This window comes from Erinaceus europaeus, chromosome 12, assembly GCF_950295315.1.
Source record: "Erinaceus europaeus chromosome 12, mEriEur2.1, whole genome shotgun sequence".
Lineage (NCBI taxonomy): Eukaryota > Metazoa > Chordata > Mammalia > Eulipotyphla > Erinaceidae > Erinaceus > Erinaceus europaeus.
Genome location: NC_080173.1, coordinates 55,316,716 through 55,337,249, shown reverse-complemented (window position 1 = coordinate 55,337,249; position 20,534 = coordinate 55,316,716). Strand labels below are relative to the sequence as shown.

Sequence of the window (20,534 nt, the reverse complement as noted above, 5' to 3'; positions counted from 1 at the left end):
TATTTTTGGCAAAGTTGCTTTCCTCTGGCTCTGCATTGCTGGCCAGCTTGCTTCACTGGAGGCTGTGTTTTCTCTCCAGGAAGCATTTGTTGTGTGTTGCTCCCTAATCCGGGTACTTTGCACAGATCTGACCTCTTCTGAGCTCAGACTTTTTTTTTTCTTTTTACCAGAGCACTACTCAACTCTGGCTTATGGTGGTGCAGGGGATTGAACCCAGGACTTCAGAGCCTTAAGCATAAGAATCTTTGCGGGAGTTGGGTGGTAGCACAGTGTGTTAAGCACACATGGCGCAAAGTGCAAGGACAGGAGTAAGGATCCCGGTTCGAGCCTCCGGCTCCCCATCTGCAAGGGAGTCCTTCCACAGGCAGTGAAGCAGGTCTGCAGGTGTCTCTCTTTCTCCCCAACCCCGTCTTCTCCTCCTCTCTCCATTTCTTTCTGTCCTATCCAACAACAACATCAATAACAACAATAATAACTACAACAATAAAGCAACAAGGGCAACAAAAAGGAATAGATAAATAAATATTTTTAAAAAGGATCTCTTTGCATAACCATTATGCTGTCTATCCCTGCCTTTTTTGTTTGTTTGTTTTCTTAATCAGAGCACTGCTCAGTGATGATTTTATAATGGTTTATAATGGTGTTGGTGGGAATCAAGCGTGGGAGCTTGGAGCCTCAAACTGTTTCTCACTACAAACTTGTCAGCATTTTGCCTTGGTCCTCTGTACCAACTCTCCAGGAGAGCTCAGTCACAGATATGGACTCCAATGGACATAAAAATATGATATCTGGTGAACTGGGACTCTCTTCTTGGGGGGCCTACCAGCACCTGGCTGTCCCCATCACCCTCACCCCCAGCCCCATGCCCAGAACTCTTGCCTCTGAATTTATTACCTCAGGGATCAATGCATGCTCCACCAACTACCTAGGTCAGAACCCGAGGAGGCCCTTGACTCCAGCCTCTTTTTGACATACAGTCTCATTTCTGGAGTAGCTTCTATCCCTGTCTCCTGCCTGGCCTGGGCTCTTTGACCAGGTTGGCACACTTTCCCCTACTACCCCTGCTGTGACCTGCACCCTCCTCACTACTGCAGGAGAGCCTTCTGAAATGCAAACCAGGTGCCCCTCCCTGGCTGTAGCTCTCAAAAGATTTCTTTCGGGGGTCGGGCGGTGGCGCAGTGGGTTAAGCGCATGTGGCGCAAAGCGCAGGGACCGGAGTAAGGATCCCGGTTCGAGCCCCCGGCTCCCCACCTGCAGGGGAGTCGCTTCACAGGCGGTGAAGCAGGTCTGCAGGTGTCTATCTTTCTCTCCCCTTCTCTGTCTTCCCCTCCTCTCTCCATTTCTCTCTGTCCTATCCAACAACGAATTGCGTCAACAAGGGCAATAATAATAAACACAACAAAGCTACAACAAGGGCAACAAAAGGGGGAAAAAAAATGGCCTCCAGGAGTGGTGGATTCATGGTGCAGGCACTGAGCCCAGCAATAACCCTGGAGGAGGAAAAAAGAAAATAAAAAAAAAAGATTTCTTTCTTCTTTTCTTACTTTGGCTCCACCCTCTGCCACCCTCTCCCTCCCACATTTAGGGACTCCTGGAGTCCTTCAGGCTTTTGTGGATTTCCCTGGACTGAACTTTCCCCTTTTTCCTCACCTAGCTAAACCAACACCTGTTTGCCCTTCCCAACTACCCTTAGCGATAACCACCTTAGTGTTGGCAAGTCTCCCCACTCCTTCCCAAGCTGGCTTCCAAACCCCTCTGGGGTTTCTGGATGCCTAAGTACACCTCTGATAGCACTTACTCTAATTGATTTGCATGTTGGTTTCTCCCACAAGGCCAAATCTTGTTTATCTCTTTCTCCCTAGTGTCTGGCACTGCTTTGGTATCCTGGAGTTTCAGTAAATGTTCCTTGCATGAGTAAATGAATGAATGAATGAATGAATGAATGGAGGACAAAGAATGGAAGGAGTTCAGTTGCTGGGCAGTTCTCTTTTTCTCAGACTCTCTTCTGAGAACCCCTTCTAGGCCAAGCTACTCGTGGGACAGATGAAAGCCTGTCACCTGGAAAGACCACCTTAGCTCAAATTTCCAGTTGTGTGCCTCTTAGTATAAATCACTTCACCTCTCTGAGGTTCTGCTTCCTTATTTGAAAGATAGGCAGTTTGAGAAAACAGTGTGCTTTCAGTTTCCTGCTTTCTTATTTATACAATGGGGATGGGGGAACCTCCTCTTTTGGACTCTTGGGAGGATTTAAAGAGAGAAAGCTGTGACTGGGGGTAATAGCTAAGCTGGTAAGGCACAGAACTTGCATGTCTGAGGCTCCTGCTTCAAGCCCCTATGCCATGTGTACTGGAGTGGTGTTCTGGCTCCTCTCTCTTCCTCTCTCCCTCATATGAAATAAAATCAATCTTAAATTAATTAATAAAGACAGAATATTGAGGCTGGGGAGATGGTGCTATAGTAGAGAGCAGGACTTGCAGGCATAAGGTCCTGAGTTTAATCCCCAGTGATGCCCTAGTTCTTGCTCTTTCATCAGTGTCAGTCAGTCAGTCTTACAGAGAGAGTGTTTGGAACTCTACCCACCATAGTGCCTGGCATATAGTATCAATATATACCCAGTAAGATAAATTGGATGTGAATGAGGAAACTGCAGAGGCTTTGGCACTGACTGAAGGTCACATAGAGAGGGGTGCCCTCCATGGCTCCTGGTGTGGGATTATTTTCCCTACGTGTTTCTCCTTCCTCTGGGCTTAGTTCCCAGGGCCACCTAGCCCCCAGGTCAGGAAGGAGTGGGGTGACACCTGAGCAGCTGCGGATTGACGAAGGAGAGCAGGTCCTGCATCAGCTTCAAGCCAAAGCTGGTGAAAAAGCTGGGGCCAAATGTGACCATCAGGGCCTTCAGAAAAGTGGACTGCTGGGGCCTGGGCTGGGCCCCCAGCAGCCTCTCCTCCTCCCTGGAGGCTGTCTTCTCAGATGCTGCAGCAGCCTCGAGTCTGGACAGGGAAGAAGGAACAGAGAGAGAAATGGGCATATGAGCCCCAAGAAGTTAAGGGCACCTGTATCTGATGAGGAGGGGGGAGGTAGAGTCAGGGAGGGGAAGGAAGGGGGGTTCGAGTGTGTGGGGAGGAGGGGGAGTGGTGAAGTTTCTTTCTTGGTTTTCATAACTAAAAGGGGGACAGACAGCGTGACCTTCAGCCAGTTCTCCAAGTGAGACTGTCTCCAGGTGTCAGCAAGTATGTGAAGGGGCTCCCCAGCAGCCACAGGAGGGGGCCACAGGCAGGCGTGACTGGTGGCTGAACAGAAGGGGAAGGTAGCATGGAGGGGTTGAGGATGCAAAGCAGGCTGATGGAGCTGTGGCTCCACAGAGAGACTCCCAGTCAGGACAGTCTAGGCACAACAGACCACACTACAGTCCCTGGCTCCTCCATCAGCCAGTCAGCATGAGGGGCCTAACCCCCAGGACTGTGATGAAAGGGAAGCATGTGCAGCCCTGGCCTTGGAAGTGGGCGGGAAGGAAGAGTCCAAATCTCTGTTGGCTGTGTACTTGGCCAGAGACAGATCTGAGTCCCAGGAGGGACACTGCCGTTAGGGAGGCCCCATGGCATTTGGATCTTCTCCTCTAGCTCCTGGCTCTAAAGCAATATGAAGACCTTCTTCCCCACCTGAGGGAGGTGCTTGTATTCCACCTTTCAGGCTGGGCAGGGTGGTGCAGTGGTGAGTGCAGGAAAGCCAGCAGGGTGTGGATTTGAGCTCAGCCCATACCACCAGGGCACCTTAAGTGAGTCATTAAACCCTGGGCCTCAGTGTCCCCATCTGTAACAAGTCTCCCCTACGGTTGGGCTGTGGAGGGATTAACTGAGTGATCTAAGTGTCTGGGAAGAGTAACTGCTATGAGTGCAGCAGTTGTCAGGTTTCAGGAGAACTGGGGAGAGCTGGCCCCATCCAGGCCAAAAATTTCCCACCCCAAAGCCATCTGCACCTGCTCTTTTCCCACTCCCACTCCTTCCAAGATTATCCAGGATATTGGGTGTTTGGAGGGGCTGGGGTGGGGAAGTCTGGAACCCCAGATGTGAGTATGTGTGTGTGTGGCAGGGGGAGAGGTGGGGGGTATCTCACCCTGCCGCCTGTTTTTGCTGCTTCTTCCACTCCTCCAGCAGCTTCTGCACCACCAACTGGGATTTGTCTGCTTTGTTCAGGGACCAGAGGTCCTGCTCCTCCAGGGGGCGCCGGTAGCCACGGATGGCCATCCTGCCCCCCACCCCCCCCAACAGAGAGACTGAGTTTAGAGTCCTCTAGAGTGGAGGTGTCTTTATTGGCCCAGTGGATGGCCCGGAAGTCAAGGCATCTGGCCCCAAGTTCTCACCCCTGGTCCCTCTCTCCATCCTCCCCAGGTGCCCCTGACCCCACAGGATCCTGGTGATGACATCCAGGCTTATTGAGCTGAGGGTGAGGACAAGTCTGGGTGGGTGGACCCCCAGCCCAGGGGACTGCTCAGTGCAGCAGTTAATGAGCTGTCAGCCAGGTCACAGACACAATTATCTTGCTCCAGCCACTCTGAGGGGGCAGCCAAGGAAATGACAGGCTACAAGCTTATCCCTGACTGAAAAGCTCAGAACTAATTACGGTTTCCCTCCAGGCCCAGGCCTGTCCCTGTGGCCTGCCAGAAGCAGGCTTGGCTTGTGGCCTGGGATCAGAGCTGGGCCAGACTCTACACTCAGCTCCCAACACAAGCAGCCTGGTTTATCCTCCCTTCACCCACTCCAAACTTGTTAGGGGCCTCCCGAACTTCCAGCCTCCCAAACTTCCCTTCCCTCTGGCACAGACTGGTGGACCAGCCAACTCACTTTGTGAACCACCAGAAAGACAGGCGGGAAAAGAAGCCAGCACTGGCCTCTGGGCAGGGGTTCTAGAAGGAGAGAGAAAGAAAGAAGTGTGTGTGTGTGTGTGGGGGGGGAGATCACAAGTGCCCGCCATCCTCTCAAGGTAGAAAGAGGAAGGTGGGTTATTTGTCCCTTTTTCAGACCCATATTGTGGTGGCAAGGAGACGGAAGAGCCTGGATGGAGGAGAGGTAGACAAGGGCTGCGGAGGGAGCTAAGAAACCCTGCTACCACCCCAGGCCGTGGGAAACTCACAGTATCGACATCCTTTGGGGAGAAGAATGGTGACTTCTCTCTGAAGCAGGACAGGATGAGAGCCAGGAGCACCAGGGCAAAGTAGATGTAGAAGGTGGTGAAGCGGAAGGGGTCTGAGACCTTGCCCTGGTGGGGAATGGGAGGTGGCATCAGGAGCTCAGGACCTCTGAGCCCTCAGTTTTGTTGGGTCCTCAGGCAGTGCCTGGGTCACCTGGGCCCCCTGTACAGAGAAGCCTTAGAGATAGGGAAGGGCCATGAGAGGGCCCGCCCTCTCCAATACCAAGCATTGTGCCAGCACCCCACCCACCTCATTCAACCCTCCCTACAGGGTAGGGAATATGTCATAGCTACATCATATATTTTATCTATTTATTTATTTTTACCTGAGCACTGATTAGCTCTGGTTTATGGTGATATGGTGGGATTAAACCTGGGACTTCAGAGCCTCAGGCATGAGATAATTTTTTAAATTAATTTTTTAAAAGTAATTAATTAATTAATTAATTAATCCCCTTTTGTTGCCCTTGTTGTTTTCATGAGATGATTTTTGCATAACTATTACACTATCTACCCCTGCTCATAGGGAATATATCTTTTAAATTAAAACAAAAATGATTATTTTGTTGGAGGAAATAATGATTTTACGATAGTTGTTGTATGTGGTACAGTATCTTTCTCCCCCACCCCCACCCCCAACCTTGGGAGGCTAATGGTTTAGAGTACAGCTATTGACATATGGGTACAATTTCTCATCTTGCCATGATAGGTGTCTGCAAAACACTCTCACCCCCAACTTGGGTCCTTTTCCATCATCATGTACTAGGCCCTATCCTCCCCTACCTCCCTTCCAATCCCCATCTCTCTTTCTGTGCTCCTTCCCCAGAGTCTTGTGCTTTGGTGTAATACGGCAAACCAGTCAAAGTCTTACCTTTCTGTTCTCATTTCTTTTTTATTTATTTATTTATTTTTGCCACCAGTGTTAACACTGGGGCTTGGTGCTGGCACTACAAATCCATTGCTCCTGGCGGCCATTTTCTCCTCTATTTTTCTTTGACAGGACAGAGAGAAATTGAGAGAGGACGGCATACAGAGAGGGAAAGAGAAAGATAGACACCTGCAGACCTGCTTATCAGTTCATAAAGCGTTCCCACTGAAGGTGGGGAGTGGGAGCTCGAACCTGTATCCTTGTGAATGGTGCTTAACCGAGCGCACTGTCACCCAGCCCCCCCCAGTCTTCTTTCTTAAGTTCTGCCAGAGAGTCGGGCGGCGGCACAGCGGGTTAAGTGCACGTGGCACAAAACACAAGGACCAGTGTAAGGATCCTGGTTCGAGCCCCCAGCTCCCCACCTGCAGGGGAATCGCTTCACAGGCGGTGAAGCAGGTCTACAGGTGTCTATCTTTCTCTCCCCCCTCTGTCTTCCCCATCTCTCTCCATTTCTCTCTGTCATATCTAACAACAATGACATCAATAACCACAACAACAATAAACAACAAGGGCAAAAGGGAAAATAAATAAATAAATATTAAAAAAAAAAGTTCTGCCCATGAGTGAGGTCATCACATTTTCATCCTTCTTTTTTCTAGGTTATCTCACTTAACATAATTACTTTAAGTTCTGTCCAAAAGGAGGTGAAGAAGGTGACTTCATCATTCTTAATAGCTGAGTAGTGGGGGGTCGGGCGGTAACACAGCGGGTTAAGCGCACGTGGTGCAAAGCTCAAGGACCGGCATAAGGATCCTGGTTCGAGCCCCCTGGCTCCCCACCTGCAGGGGAGTCGCTTCACAAGCCATGAAACAGGTCTGCAGGTGTCTATCTTTCTATTCCTCTCTCTGTTTTCCCCTCCTCTCTCCATTTCTCTCTGTCCTATCCAACAACAACGACATCAATAACTACAACAATAAAACAACTATGGTAACAAAAGAGAATAAATAAATAAATAAATAAATAAATAGTTGGGTAGTATTCCATTGTGTATCTATACCATAACTTTCTTAGCCACTCATCTGTTGTTAATTATCTCTACATCTAGTTATCTGTGTACCACATCCCAACGTAGGAGATATTATAATACCCAGTATGCAAGTGAGGAAAGGGACTCCAAAACGTTCAACGATTTGTTTCAGGTCATATACAGAAAAAGTAGGTTTCTCAGAGCCTGTGAAAAAAAAAATGTTGATGGTGGTATTTTTCTCACCATTACACCTGACTGTCTTCCTTTTGAGATGGAAAAATAGGGAGACACTCGATTGAACTCTCATTGTTCTCAACTAGGGGTGGGGAACAACTGCCTAAGGAATCCTTTGGTCTGGCCCTGCCAAGGCAAAAGCACATAGAACTCAAAATCCAATATGTCTAGGAGTTTTTATTTATTTATTTATTTATTTATTTATTTATTTATTTATTTTAACCAAAGTACTACTCAGCTCTGGTAGTGTGGGAGGTTTGGACCTGGAACCTTGGAGCCTCAGGCATGAGACTCTTTGCATAACCATTATGCTATCTACCCTCCACCATCTAGGAGTTTTTTTTTTTTTATTTTATAGCAATATGAAGTGCTGCTTTTTAAGTAGAAAAAATCTATAAGACCTGCAAATGTTATAAATATTCAAATTATCCTTGGCAGAAAAAAAGTTTTCTTCACCCCTGCTCTACCATCATCCCATACCCACCACTGCCACCACAGAACAAGAGGAAAGCCAGGAACTGAGGGATCTGGGGAGAGAGGGGACAAGATAACAGGACTTTATCCATTTATAAGCATAGCCAGAACTATGCTTGCAGATCTGCACACATATGGTCATTGCAGAATTTTCCTTGGATGGTGCTGAGGAGTGGGGGTTACAGCACTGTTGGTAAGCATCCAGTGATAGGGGCATCTTTGTCCCATCCACCTGGTCCCACTGGTCCTCACCCCTGCCCTTTCATTCTGCTTCCTGGCAGAGATGAAATAAATGGAAAACAACACAAAAAGGACTGAACAGCAGAGAATGTTTAGCCACTTCCACGGTGGAAGCCAACAGTGACCACAAACCCCAAGGTTGCTCCCAAGATGGGCTAGGTTTGGCATATTGCCCTCTTCCCCTTTACCTCTGCCATGGCAGCAAGGATCTTGGAGCGGAAGGGGATGATGGCGCAGACGACACACAGGAGCCAGAAGATGATGAGGACCCCCGATGACTGTACTCCCTGCAGTCGCTCATACTGGATCATCAGGGTGACCAACAGCTGTGCAGTGAGGAGAGGGGTGGGGGGCACCCGAGTAGTCATATCTGACCTTGACCTCCCTGCTTCTCTGCCCCGACCCCATGTGACCAGATGTTTTGAGAGCTCTCTTATTCTCTGCCACTATAAAGTCTGTGGTCTCCTCCACCCCCATATTCTACCACCCATGGAATATTCCTCCACACCCATTCCACCACCCCTGCCACAAAGTTTCCAGAACCCCACACTGACCATGGTGATCCCCACCACCAGTGGGGTGACAAAGAAGACAGGAGCCAGGGCCCAGTCTTGGGTCAGGCCATGGAAGGAGTAGAAGAGGTCAGCCCAGGAGACACACCACAGCAGGACACCCACGACCTACAAGCAGGACACATGCTGGAATTAACCCTCTCCAAAAGTAGGGTTAGTGCCTGCCCAGGAAAGTCCTCTGTTCCTGAAACACCCAGGCCTGGGACCTGGCCTGAGGGCTGGGCTGGGTGCTGGCTCACAGTCAGCAGAAAATTGCTGGAGAACCTGCTTGAACTTCCCCAAACATAAAACAGCTCAGTTGACTGTAGATAGCTGGCAGGCTGCCATGACCCTGAAACTACAGGTTGAGCAAGACTAGGGAACCCAACCCAGACAGTGAAGGTGGGGGCTACTGAATGCCTCAGATCCCAGCCAGCCTCACCACCACAGAACCCTGAGCTCCTGACCGTCTTGAGCCTGGAGAGGTGGGAGAGAATGATGTAGCCTTGATGGTGATGCCGCAGGTAGAATAAGTAGCAGGGTAGGGCTGTCCACAGGTAGATGCAGGGGACCCAGGCCAGGAGGGAGTTCTGGAAGCAGGGAGTGAGGTCCGGGTTGTCTGAGTGCAGGGACAGATTGGAATCCTGAAGAGACAGAGGACAGCTCAGTGGTGCCGAAGCCCTACCCGCCCCCAACCCCAGGACTGTGTCTCCCCCTCCAGGATGGGCCATAGAGACAATGCAGGGTTGCAAGATGTGTGGAGCTGAGCGAGCCCAAATGTGCACTCAGGCAGGTGAGCACACCTGGGAGGCCATGCTTACCCAGCTTGCTCATTTCCTGCTGTGCTCTCTCTCTCTAACTAAGCTGTAATTTAGGTACAATAAGCTGTGAGTTTGACAGTTGTACTCACCTATAAAACCAAGGGCATAATAAAGATAGAGACTATCTCCATCCTTCTGTGAGTTCCCTATGCCTCTTTGCTGCCCATCCCTCCCAAAGCAACCACTCATCACTGATGGGCTTGCTATTATTCTAGATGTCCATTCCTTTAAAAAAATTTTCCCCTAATAAATAAATTAAAAAAAAAATTATCAAAGCAACAGCTGCACATGGTTGCAAATTACTCTTCAAGACTCTCTCCTGAGCCTTCATGGTCTGTTCTTTAAAATGGGGGAGTCTACACACACATCTTCCTGACTAGATGAGTATGAGCTCAAAGATCAGGGTCTGGGGGTGGAGGAGTGAAGAAATCTTTCTAAACTATGAAGCCTAGGGTGAAATTATTCCAGTTCACATGGGGGCTATTGTAGTTCTACTACTGAAAGTCTGGAGGTTGGGAGTTCCACTCTGCAGTGGAAGACTGAGGGAGAATGAGCAGCAGGGTCACATTTGATCAAGCATGAGGCTGCAGGTAGCCTGGTTCTCTTTCACAGATCTATCTGTGGCAGCAATTAAGATGCTGTGGGGGTGCAATGATGAGGCTGGCTGTCAGCCCCAGCAGGAGGCCCAGTCTGCACTCCTTTCCTTCACATGTGCACACCCTAGGGGGGCAGAGTCCTCTCCATGGGGCAACAGGTAACCACCTGGGTTTGTGTCCCTAGATGGTTCCACCTCGAGCTCTTTATGGGACAGTGGTGGGATGACAACAGAAGAGTATGATGTCACACACAGCTTATCCAGAACTGGACTCCGACCATCCCCTCCTGTCCAGCTCTGCTAATTCGATGAAGGACAACTTCTTCCTTCTCCCAGGCCAGCACTTGCTGGGGGGGGGGGGGCATCTTTTCCTCCTTTTTTTTTCTTTCTCATTCCCCTCATTCAGTCCTTTAGTACTACCTGTTTTTCCTGCTAGTTTCTAGACTGAACTGTAGGGAAGTGTCATCTTTGTCTATTCTGTATAAAAAGTCAACTTCATCTAGTTCTCCCCAATATATCCAGCATCGAATCCTTTCCTTTTATCCTTCTCTCTTGCCTAGATCATTACAGTAGCCCATCTCCAGTCTACAAATCCACTCCTTGGCCCCTTGTCATGGCCATCTTTGCTGCTTCTGTTGTAATTTTTACTTTCTTATATATTTTGTTGGATAGAGACTGAGAGGAATTGAGAGGGAAGGGGGAGACAGAGAGGGAGAAAGACACCTGCAACACTGTATCACCGCTTACCACCCCCTGATTTTTTTGAAGGATTTATTTATTATATTTAAGAGGGATAAATTCATATGAGATACACACAGAGAGAGAGAGAGAGAGAAGAGGATACCACTCTGGTACATGCAGTGCCACAGGGATAGAACGAGGAACCTCAGGCATGCAAGTCCAGTACTCTACCAGTTAAGCTAATTTCTCAGTCACTGTGCTGGCAGTCTTGCCCAGCACCACATATAGAGGCATATGTTTATAAAATCCAAGCCAGACAGTCTTCCACGTCCTTCATGCAGGTAAAAACAGCTGCGGGCTCTCAATCTTAATCAGGGCAAAAGCCCAAGTCCCCACCTGACTCTCATGACCCTACCCCTCTGACCTCATTACACCCAACTCCCTCTGTTAAACACTCCACCCTCCAGGCCTCTGTGTGATCCACAGGACCATGACAGGCATTCCGTCTTGCATCCTCAACCTCTGCAAGTATCTTCTCAGATCCCACCTTCTCAAGGAGGTCCACTGTGCCCTTCCTCAATAAAGTGGTTTTGCAATAGAGCCCTGAACCTCACTCATTTCCCCACTGGGTCCCTGCAGTGTACCCCTGTTCACCCATGTTATTTTGCCCACAGCCCTAGCCACCTTTTGCCATGCTGGATGCCTGGGTGATTTATGGGGTTTTCTCTGTCTACTGTCTGGAGCACATGCAGGTCTGTTGTTCTGTTGCCCAGTAGATTTTCCCATAGCCTAGAACAGTGTCTGGTACTCAGAAGGCCCTTGACAGGCATTAGTTGAATATGAGTGAACAAATGATTGAAGGGCACCCTCTGAAGCTTCCCCTATGCAGCTGCACATCCAAGAACATGATGTGTTCCATTCCTGATACCAAAGTCAGGAAACTTGGCACCTAAGGGGTCTCTGACCCAAACTAGGCTAAGTAGAAAGAACAGAGTTGGTGGAGCTCATTTCCTGGCTACTGGAGGCTCCCTGCCATGTTGTTCCTGTTTTGGAGAATGCCCACTGGGCTCCCTGGGCTGGGAGCTGAGCCCACAGCCCCCATCCCCACTGTCACCCACACAGTTCCCACAGCAACAATCACTTCCTTAAGACAGCAAGTGAATAGCTGGATGGTGCCGATAAGGTGGATGGTCTGGCACTCAGAACGGGCCAAGCATGGGGGCTCCTTCATGGGTACTGAGGCTGAAATCCCTGTCAACCCAAGCAGGGGACATGTGGGGGTCAGGGTGACAACCCCAGAGCCCTCTGCTCCAGATGAGCCACAGCTCTGTGAGAGATTTTACAGGTTCCCCTCCCCTCTTGAGGCTCTAGGCCTGTAGCCTGGCTTCTGTCATGAGAAGAGTAATTACTTCCTTAATCTTGTGGGGTGGGGAGAAGGGGGAGAAGGGAACAACTGACAAGTTCATTTATCTCAGCAGAAATGGAGGTGCAGAAGGACAAGAACCCCCTCTAATCCTGCTCACACTCACTGACCCGTTAGGACTGAAGCTCCAGTCTTGGAAGGACCAGAGAGGGGGGCATAACCTGACCACTTGGGCCCCCTCAGTGACCCACAGACCCTACTGGCCACCTGCCTCTGAATGTCTCTGTGTTTGACAGCTTGGCCCCAGGATTCTCATTCAATGTTCACAACAGCAGAGCCATGTGGCTGGAAGGTAATGAGCCCTACTTTACACAGGTAAGCACTGCTCCCTGAACCTGGAGGCCCTGTTCTCAGTCATGAGGCTCTAGGGCACTCCCTTGACCCCCTGTAGGGGTCCAGCGTGATATCCTTTGGGGAGAGAACATGAGCATCCAGATCCCTAAAACCACCACGGAGCATCTGGAAGCCAGTGGATTAGAAACCTGAATATCCAGTTAGCAGGAGAAATCAAATCAATCAGGAACAACCCAGGGGAGGCCCAAACACCTGGCAGTGGCATGCCCAAGTCTCAGCCCCACTTTATGACCCTGAACCACCTGTTGTCCCTGGCACGGCTCAGATACTCTAACCCTGCCTCCCCAGTGAGTCAGCTGGCAGTCCCCACTGGGACCTCCCTTGTGGGGGGCAGGTCCTGTGCTCCAGAGCTCACTGCCCTATCTGGGGACCTTCAGGAAGGCTTGGCATAGCTCCCTTCCAAATGTTAATTGCCTGACTCACTTCCTTCCCCAAGTCTCTAAACTCAGACCTGTGGGGGGCTGTAGGGGAGCAGCAGGGCTGGGGAGAGCCAACTACAGCCACTGGGGGCCAGATCTCCCACCTCTCTCCCACCCCAAGTCAGGAGCTCAGCGGCCAAAGTGTGTAATATCAGTTTCATTGCCCCCAGCTGGGATGATGAAAGAGGGAATTCCAGGGGCCCCCACATGGCAGGAAGGGAGTGTTCTTCAGAGGGAAAGCTCTGGTGCCCAGTGAGTGAGGGCTGGGGGACACCTACCTCCCCCAAGCTACCTGGGGACCCTGATTTCACCAGTTTCCCCACAGTTTTGTGTCACTCTCTCTAAAGTACAGTGTCAAAGTACATTGAAAACAGATATGTAATGGTCCATGACTCACATTCTGGTGGCCAGCCGCCCACTCTGGCTGGGCAGTGACCTCAGAGGGAGCCCAAGAAGACTCAACACTCCAGAGCCCAAACATTTAAAAGCCCCTAATCAGGGTCTTAGCCTGAGTCTGAGGCTCAGCCTCCCTGAGTCAGCACTGGACAAGTAGGACTTGAAGGATCCCAAAGCCGTCCTAAGGTCAGCTAAGTACACCCAGAGAGGGTGATTGATTTCCTTATGCCGCACAGCTAACAAATGATAAACTGGGATGAGCTGAGAGAGGACAAGAGACACAGGGATCTGAGCCTCTGAGAGACCACAACTCTGCCCCTCCCTGGGGTAGGTACACAGCCAAGGAACAGTGCAGGTGCTAATGCTAGGACAGGGGGAGGAGACACATGGGCCTCTGAAAGAGCTACTTCTAGGTCCCCTGAATGTCTGCTTTGGGGAAGTGTCAGGGCAAGAGGGCAGGAAACCGCAGAGAAGAACCCAATCTTTCCCTCCTCTCTCTTCCCTGCTGGTCACAGAATTTTAGGCTCGGGTGCCAACTCCTGCCTTAGCTTGAACCCTCTCCCAGCAGCTAAGTGGTACTGACCATGTGCTCGCACACCAACTGTGATAGTGAGTTCATTGCTTCTCAGGCAATCAGAGCCACTTTTGGACAGCTATCATTCAGGAACTATTAGATTTCTGGTCAATATCTAACTCCCAAGAGCTTCTTGGGATCATCAGATCAAAGCTAATAGGGCAGACAGACCCTAGGGGCAGATGGCTCCAGGCCCTTCGTGTGTGTGCTCCCTGTACCACCTCGGTGCTCCCTGATAAAGTAGAAAAGGCCCTCCTGGCAGGGGTATCTGGAAGCTGCAAAGGAGCACCACTGCTTCCTTGGCTCTGGAGGCACCTCTGGCCTCGTGTACTCCAGCAAATATGGTCATAGTTCACTCTTTTGAAAGTTATTCCCAAGAAGGTTCAGAGATACTGGGAACATGTCTTGGAGTGGGTAGAGGGGAGGGACTGAGAGAAAGGGTAAATCACCCAGTGTGTGAGTGCATGAGTATGTGTATATGTGAGTGGACAATGTGTGAGTATCTGACTAAGTGCATGTGAGTGCTTGGTGTGTGTGAGTGCATGAGTATGTATGTGTGAGTGCAAGAATGTGTATGCATGAATTCGTAGTGAATACTAAGTATGTGTGAGCATATAGATGTGTGTGTGTATGTACATGCATGCGTGAATGTCTGGGGGATCATGGTTCCCTCAGGTTTAGTTGGGGCCACGGCTGATGGACTTATATACAAAGACCCCAACAGACAGCTAAAATGGGAATCCTGGTCCCACAGTCCTGTCTGCCCTGTTCTCTACAGATCTAACACCCCTTTTCTAACTTAATTTCTCTTCCTTCCTTCTCTCTGGAATATCCAGTCTTGTGGTCCAGAGAGTTTTTCTGTTCTCATAATCATTTCAGAGTCCTCATTTCATTTGCTTTCCACAGCAATCTGTGAGGCAGATAGGAGCTGGGCTGTTTTCCCAGGATGGGAAAACAGGATAAGATGTTGTGAGGATAAGATGGGGAAGAGGCTTGTAGGGTAAAACAGTGCTGAGAGGAGCCTGAACATGTCCCCTCTTTCACTCCTGGCCCTGGTACCTCCTGGCTTCCTTGAATTCCTCCCCACAGGCGCATAACATGAAAAGTTATGGGGCAGGCATATTTGGGCGATATACAGCACAAATAAGATAGAAAATAGCACACCACAAATGAGGTGCCTTGAACACCAAGTCTTTGGGTAACTGAGCTCGAGCTGAAGTTGTCTTCCTGCCCTCCTTTCCCTCAGGTCCACCCTCTCTCAGGTCTGCAAAGCCCAGAAGATGAGCTGGTATTATCTGGCTGTCTCCCCCTCTCTTACACTACCCAACAGTCCCCTTCCCACTAGGTGTAGCCTGGAGCTACTTTGGGATCCCAGATCATGTGGAAGTGGAGGGTGTTTGGAAATTGGGGTGAGGAAGAGGAAGAGTTGTTCACTGATCATTTAAAAAATCCAGGGTGTGGACAAGGGGTGGCATACCCAGTTAAATGCACATATCACCATGTTCAAGGACCTGGGTTTGACCCCACTCCCCACTGGCAGGATGGACGCCTCACGAGTGGTGAAAAAGGTCTGCAGGTGTTTACCTTTTTCTCTCCCTCTCTATCTCCCCCTCCCTTCTCAGTTTCTCTCTGCCCTGTCAAGAAACAAACAAACAAAAAAATGGGAAAAAAAAAAGAAGAAAAGAAAGAAAGAAAGAAAGGAAGGAAGGAAGAAAGAAAGAAAGAAAGAAAGAAAGAAAGAAAGAAAGAAAGAAAGAAAGAAAGAAAGAAATCCAGGCATGGGGACTGGGTGGTGATGCATCTGGTTGAGTACACATTACAATGTGCAAGGACCCTGGTTCCCACCTGCAGGGGGAAAAATTCACTAGTGATGAAACAGTGCTGCAGATCAGTCTACCTATCTCCCTATCTTCCCCTTCCCTTTTGATTTCTCTCGGTCACTATCCAAAACAAATAGGCAAAAATATTTTAAACACAAATAAAACTAGGCAGTAAGCCCACTGAAATTTCTTTCTTGGACCAAATTATTTATTTATTTACTTATTTATTTGTTATTGGATAGAGACAGAGAGAAATTGAGAGAGAACAGGGAGATAGAAAGGAAGAAAGACAGAGAGATGCGTGCAGACCTGCTTCACCGCCTGTGAAGCAACTCCCCTGCAGGTGGGGAATAGGGGGCTCAAATCGGGATCCTTGTGCTTTGCACCACGTGTGCTTAACCCACTGCGCTACCACCCAACTCCCTTTTGGACCAAATCTATTGATAGGTGAGCTGATGCCCATGAACACTGAGGTTTTCAGAGGAGGCACATATATAGCTTATGAGGAGCAAGAAGCTGAAGAACCAGGAGGCACAGAAGCCCAGAGGTTCATAGTCAGGCAGTGGTGAGGTTGCAACCAAGCCTGGGGGGGGTCTCACTTCTCTGTCAATCATTGACTGTGCAGCTGACTGTTGTCTGACCTGACCCTCCTTGACTTTCACTTTCTCCAGGGCTGCTATGTGGCATCGGGCTAGCTGCTCCCAGCCCCTAGCCTCTGACACTCTTGGACCCCACAATATCATGAAGTGTTCTGTTTTCTCTATGCAGACTGAGACTCTCAAGGCTAACTGTCCACCAGAAACAGTCAGTCTTTCTTCTAAGACTTGTGTACTACTGCCTAGTCTTATGCCTGGCACTACCCCTGCCCCCTCAGACACTATGCCCATGCCATGATTTCACCATGTAAGGTTACGCAGGCAGTGAAGGGAGCCAAGCATCCCAAGTATACAAACCAAGGTTCACAAGTCAAGGTATGACCTCCACTCTGATGACCAGTGATTCTTTGTCATGCTGGATGATAGATGGGATTTCCCTGCTCATCTCTGATTTACTTATTAGTGACCCAAAGATAAAGAGAATCCTAGGGCTGGGAAGACAGCACAATAGTTATGCAAAAACTTTCATGCCTGAGGCTCTGAGGTCACAGATTTAATCCCCCTACCACCATAGGCCAGAAATGAACAGTGCTGTAGTAAAATAATAATAATATATGAGAAAAGAACCCCACTTTTACTCCCATGTCTCTAGTTTTAAATTTGTTTTTCCAGATACAGAAGCAGAAAGATAGTAAAAGAAAAGAAAAGAAACCGTAGCACTTTCTTTAATGTGGTAGGGGGCATGCTTGAACCTGGGTCACACACTTGGCAAAGCAACACACTATTCAAATCAGCTATTTTCTTAACCCATTATCCCTCCCCTTAAAGATCCACATAACCATGACCTACGGACAAGGTGGTGTAGATGGCAGAGTGTTTAACTTGATCCCCAGAACCACATATGATAGAATGATGCTCTGGTTTTCTTTCTATCTCATACACAAATGACTTTTAAAAGTTAACCTCTTGAACCCATTCCAAACACAGTCCAACAGTAGGTTCCTGACTACACACACACTTCTATATACACGTATCCACACATATTCACTCATACCCAGACTTGTAGATAACACTACTGGACTCTCTCTCTCTCTCCCTCTCTCTTCTCTCTTCTCTCTCTCTCTCTCTCTCTCTCTCTCTATATATATATATATATATATATATATATGGCACAAATAATTGAAATGGGAAAATGAGCTAGAGATTGGGATTCAGAGTGGGGGGTAGATAGTATAATGGTTATGCAAACAGACTCTCATGTCTGAGACTCCAAAGTCCTAGATTCAATACCCCCACACCACCATAAACCAGAGCTGATGAGTGCTCTGTTAAAAAAAAAAATGAGAGAGAGATTGGGATTCAGAGGCCCTAAATTTGAGACCAACCTAGGTAGTCAGTCCCTGAAATGCTCCTTTCATACCAGTCCATCTGCAAAGTGGAACTCACACTGCACTTGCCTCCCAGAGCTGCAGCGAAGGTCAGGGGAGCCACAGTGAGCAGGTTTAAAAAGCTGTTCTGAGGAACTGAAAAATATCTCAGTGGTTAGGGCACCTGCCTTGCCATGAGCCCAGTCTGCGTGGGAGCCCCAGCACCACATGAGACTGCCATGGCACTGGGAGAGGCTCTGGTGCTGTGGTTTCTCTGTCTCTCTCTGAATGAGAGTCAGCCCATGAGTAGTGAGGTTTTGCATGTGCAATGTCCTGGCTGCACAAAACCCAATAAATAAATAAATAAATAAATAAATAAATAAATAAATGTTCTGGGACTATTTTCCTTAATATACCTGAATTTTGGGGGGAGGGTAGATGGTAGCACATCTGGTTGAGTGCACATGCTAGCATGCACAAGGACTCAGGTTCAAGCTCCTAGTCCTCAACCTGTAGGGGGGAGGCTTTATAAATGGTAAAGTGGCTCTACTTGTCGGCAGGTCTCCCTTTCTCTCTTTTTCTCTCCTCTATTTCCTCCTTCCCTCTCAATTTCTCTCAGTCCTATTAAATAAAGGAAAAGAAAAAAAAAGGGTGGGGGAATGGCTGCCTGGAGCCAGGGATTCCTCATGCAAGAGGCAAAAGGAAGCACACAGATGTGCTTTCACATGCACACACACCTGAATTGTGCTGGAGAATGGGGTTGCAGCTTAAAAAGCAAAGAGATTCTCACGTCTGAGGCTCCAAAGTCCTAGGTTCAATCCCCTGCACCACCATAAGCCAGAATTGATCAGTGCTGGGGGGGAGGCATTCAGATAAAACACTTAGTATGTGAGTCCAGGACCTGTTTTTTTTTTTTTTTTCTTTTTTTCTCCAGCTCTGCTTTCCTTTAACTGGGGGCTCCAGCAACTCCAAACCTCTCTTGGAACCTCCCTTTTCCACCTGTAAAAAGACACTGGCCCAGGAGGCCTGTGAGGGCCTTTCTCCAGCACCAGGTCTGAAACCTGGGTCGGGAGGCTCTCTAGCTTTCTGGTGGCTCTTGCCCAGAAAAAAGAAAGTGGTAGAACACTTTTCTGGGATGGGGGTGGGTGGGTAGCATAATGGTTATGCAAAGAGACTCTCAGGCCTGAGGCTCCTAAGTCCCAGGTTCAATCCCCCACACCAAAATAAGCCAGAGCTGTGCAGTGCTCTGGTGTTTCTCTCTCTGTGTCTTTCTTTCTCTGCATCTCTCTCAAAAATAAAATAAATAAAATACTTTTTTTTAAAAAAGCGCTTTTACAAGAAGCAAGGGACCCAGCCACAGCAGCCTTCCCAAGTATCTGGCTGAACAGGACTCTGAATGGCATAGGTACACCTGTGAGGTGGGTGGGCAAAGCCAGCCCTTGTGTGTGAGGCAGGTGCTGAAGGCTCCACTAGGCACAGTGTAATAACGGAAAATGACCTTTCTGCATGCTGCAGTCAGTATGGATGTCAGTTCCAGAAGAGAAATAGTGACAGAGAGACAGAGACTGGTGCAGTGCAACAAGTCCAGGCACCTTTGGATTCCCAGAAGCCACCTAGTGCACCCACGGGGGAGTCTAGCTCCTCCTTGCAGCCAGGGGGGACAAGGCAGGTTCCGGACACCGAAGGGCATTCAGCCCTGGGCAGAGTGGCCAGGTTCCCTCCTGGTGTCCTTCATCCCCTTCCAGATCCCGTTTGGTGACTCCCACAGTGCACACCCTGGGTACCCAGACACCTCTGGGTTCTCAGACACAGCGGCCCCTTGAGTCCAGCGCCTTACCCAGAACTTGGAGCCGCACAGGGCGTCCATGGGGCCTGAGGCTTCCAGCGAGCAGGGCGAGCGCGGCCACCTCCTGGCCCTGGACGGAGAGAGTGCCCGGAGCAACCTCTGCCCGCCCCTCTCCCGCCCCCGCACGCCCAGCCGAGCCCTGCCCGCCGGCTCCCGGGAAGAACCAAGTCCTGGCCAATGGCAACAGAGCCATCCAGAGAAGGCGGCTTCAGGGAGGGAGGAGCTTGCGACCGGCCAGGGGGCCCGGGACACAATGACAACCGCTCCTTCGGATGCTCACCTCCAGGCTGAGACCAAGGGGGCCAGAGCGGGCTGTTTCCAGGGAGTGCACAGGTCCCCACGCCATACACACCCCCTCCCCGTGCCAGTCTCCTCATCAACGAAATGGGAATCTGTGTGTCTAGTCAATCCGGAAGGCTTCCTCTTCCGCTCAGATCTCCAGAAAACTGGCAGCCGCAGAGAGGCAAATCAGGTGCCTGTGAATGTGTGCTAGGGGCGGGTACAGGGAGAGGTCCCAGACAGATGGAGACTTGTTGCCCCAGTCTTCCAGAGTCTCTGGCTCCTCTGCCTGACGCTTCCGACCACTCCCTTTTCCACTCCCACCACTGTGCAACCGTTGTAGTCACAGGCCCTACACTTGGGGTATCCTGGGGGTTAGATCAGAAAGGTATGTTGTCTGACACTCTGTAACCACCCAACACTTCTGAGGACCCAACCAGAAGCTCACATTTAGTGTACTTTCCTCTTTTTAATTTTTTTCCAAGACTTTATTTATTAATGAGAGTGATAAGAGGAGAGAGAGAGAGAGATTGAGAGAACCAGATGTCACTTAGGTACACGTGCTGCTGGGGGTTGAATGTGAGGTCTCCTGCTTGAGACCTGCTCAGTGCTTTATCCACTGAACCACCTTCGGGACCACACACCTTCAGGATGACACACCTTCATCTTAAGGATCTTAACTCATCTATAAGAGGGGTTGAAGCGGCCACGTGGTAGCACATCTAGTTGAGTTCACATGTGACTATCCACAAGGATCCGGGTTCAGGGCTCCCTCCCTATGT

The 20,534-nt window shown here is 49.5% G+C and overlaps 1 protein-coding gene across 1 annotated transcript in view; it reads right to left on the bottom strand.

Moving 5' to 3' along the window:
• ABCC3 (ATP binding cassette subfamily C member 3) overlaps window positions 1-19,869 on the bottom strand; it is a 66,637-nt gene extending 46,768 nt beyond the window's left edge. The window contains exons 1-8 of the mRNA XM_060204892.1: window positions 19,754-19,869; window positions 9,049-9,225; window positions 8,585-8,710; window positions 8,219-8,356; window positions 5,131-5,256; window positions 4,842-4,903; window positions 4,114-4,245; window positions 2,780-2,990 (exon numbers count right to left, since the gene is read on the bottom strand). Of these exons, the coding sequence (XP_060060875.1) occupies window positions 2,780-2,990; window positions 4,114-4,245; window positions 4,842-4,903; window positions 5,131-5,256; window positions 8,219-8,356; window positions 8,585-8,710; window positions 9,049-9,225; window positions 19,754-19,819 (1,038 nt within the window). The 5' untranslated portion in view covers window positions 19,820-19,869. The remainder of the gene's footprint in view (window positions 1-2,779; window positions 2,991-4,113; window positions 4,246-4,841; window positions 4,904-5,130; window positions 5,257-8,218; window positions 8,357-8,584; window positions 8,711-9,048; window positions 9,226-19,753) is intronic.
• Between the last annotated feature and the right edge of the window lie 665 nt (window positions 19,870-20,534).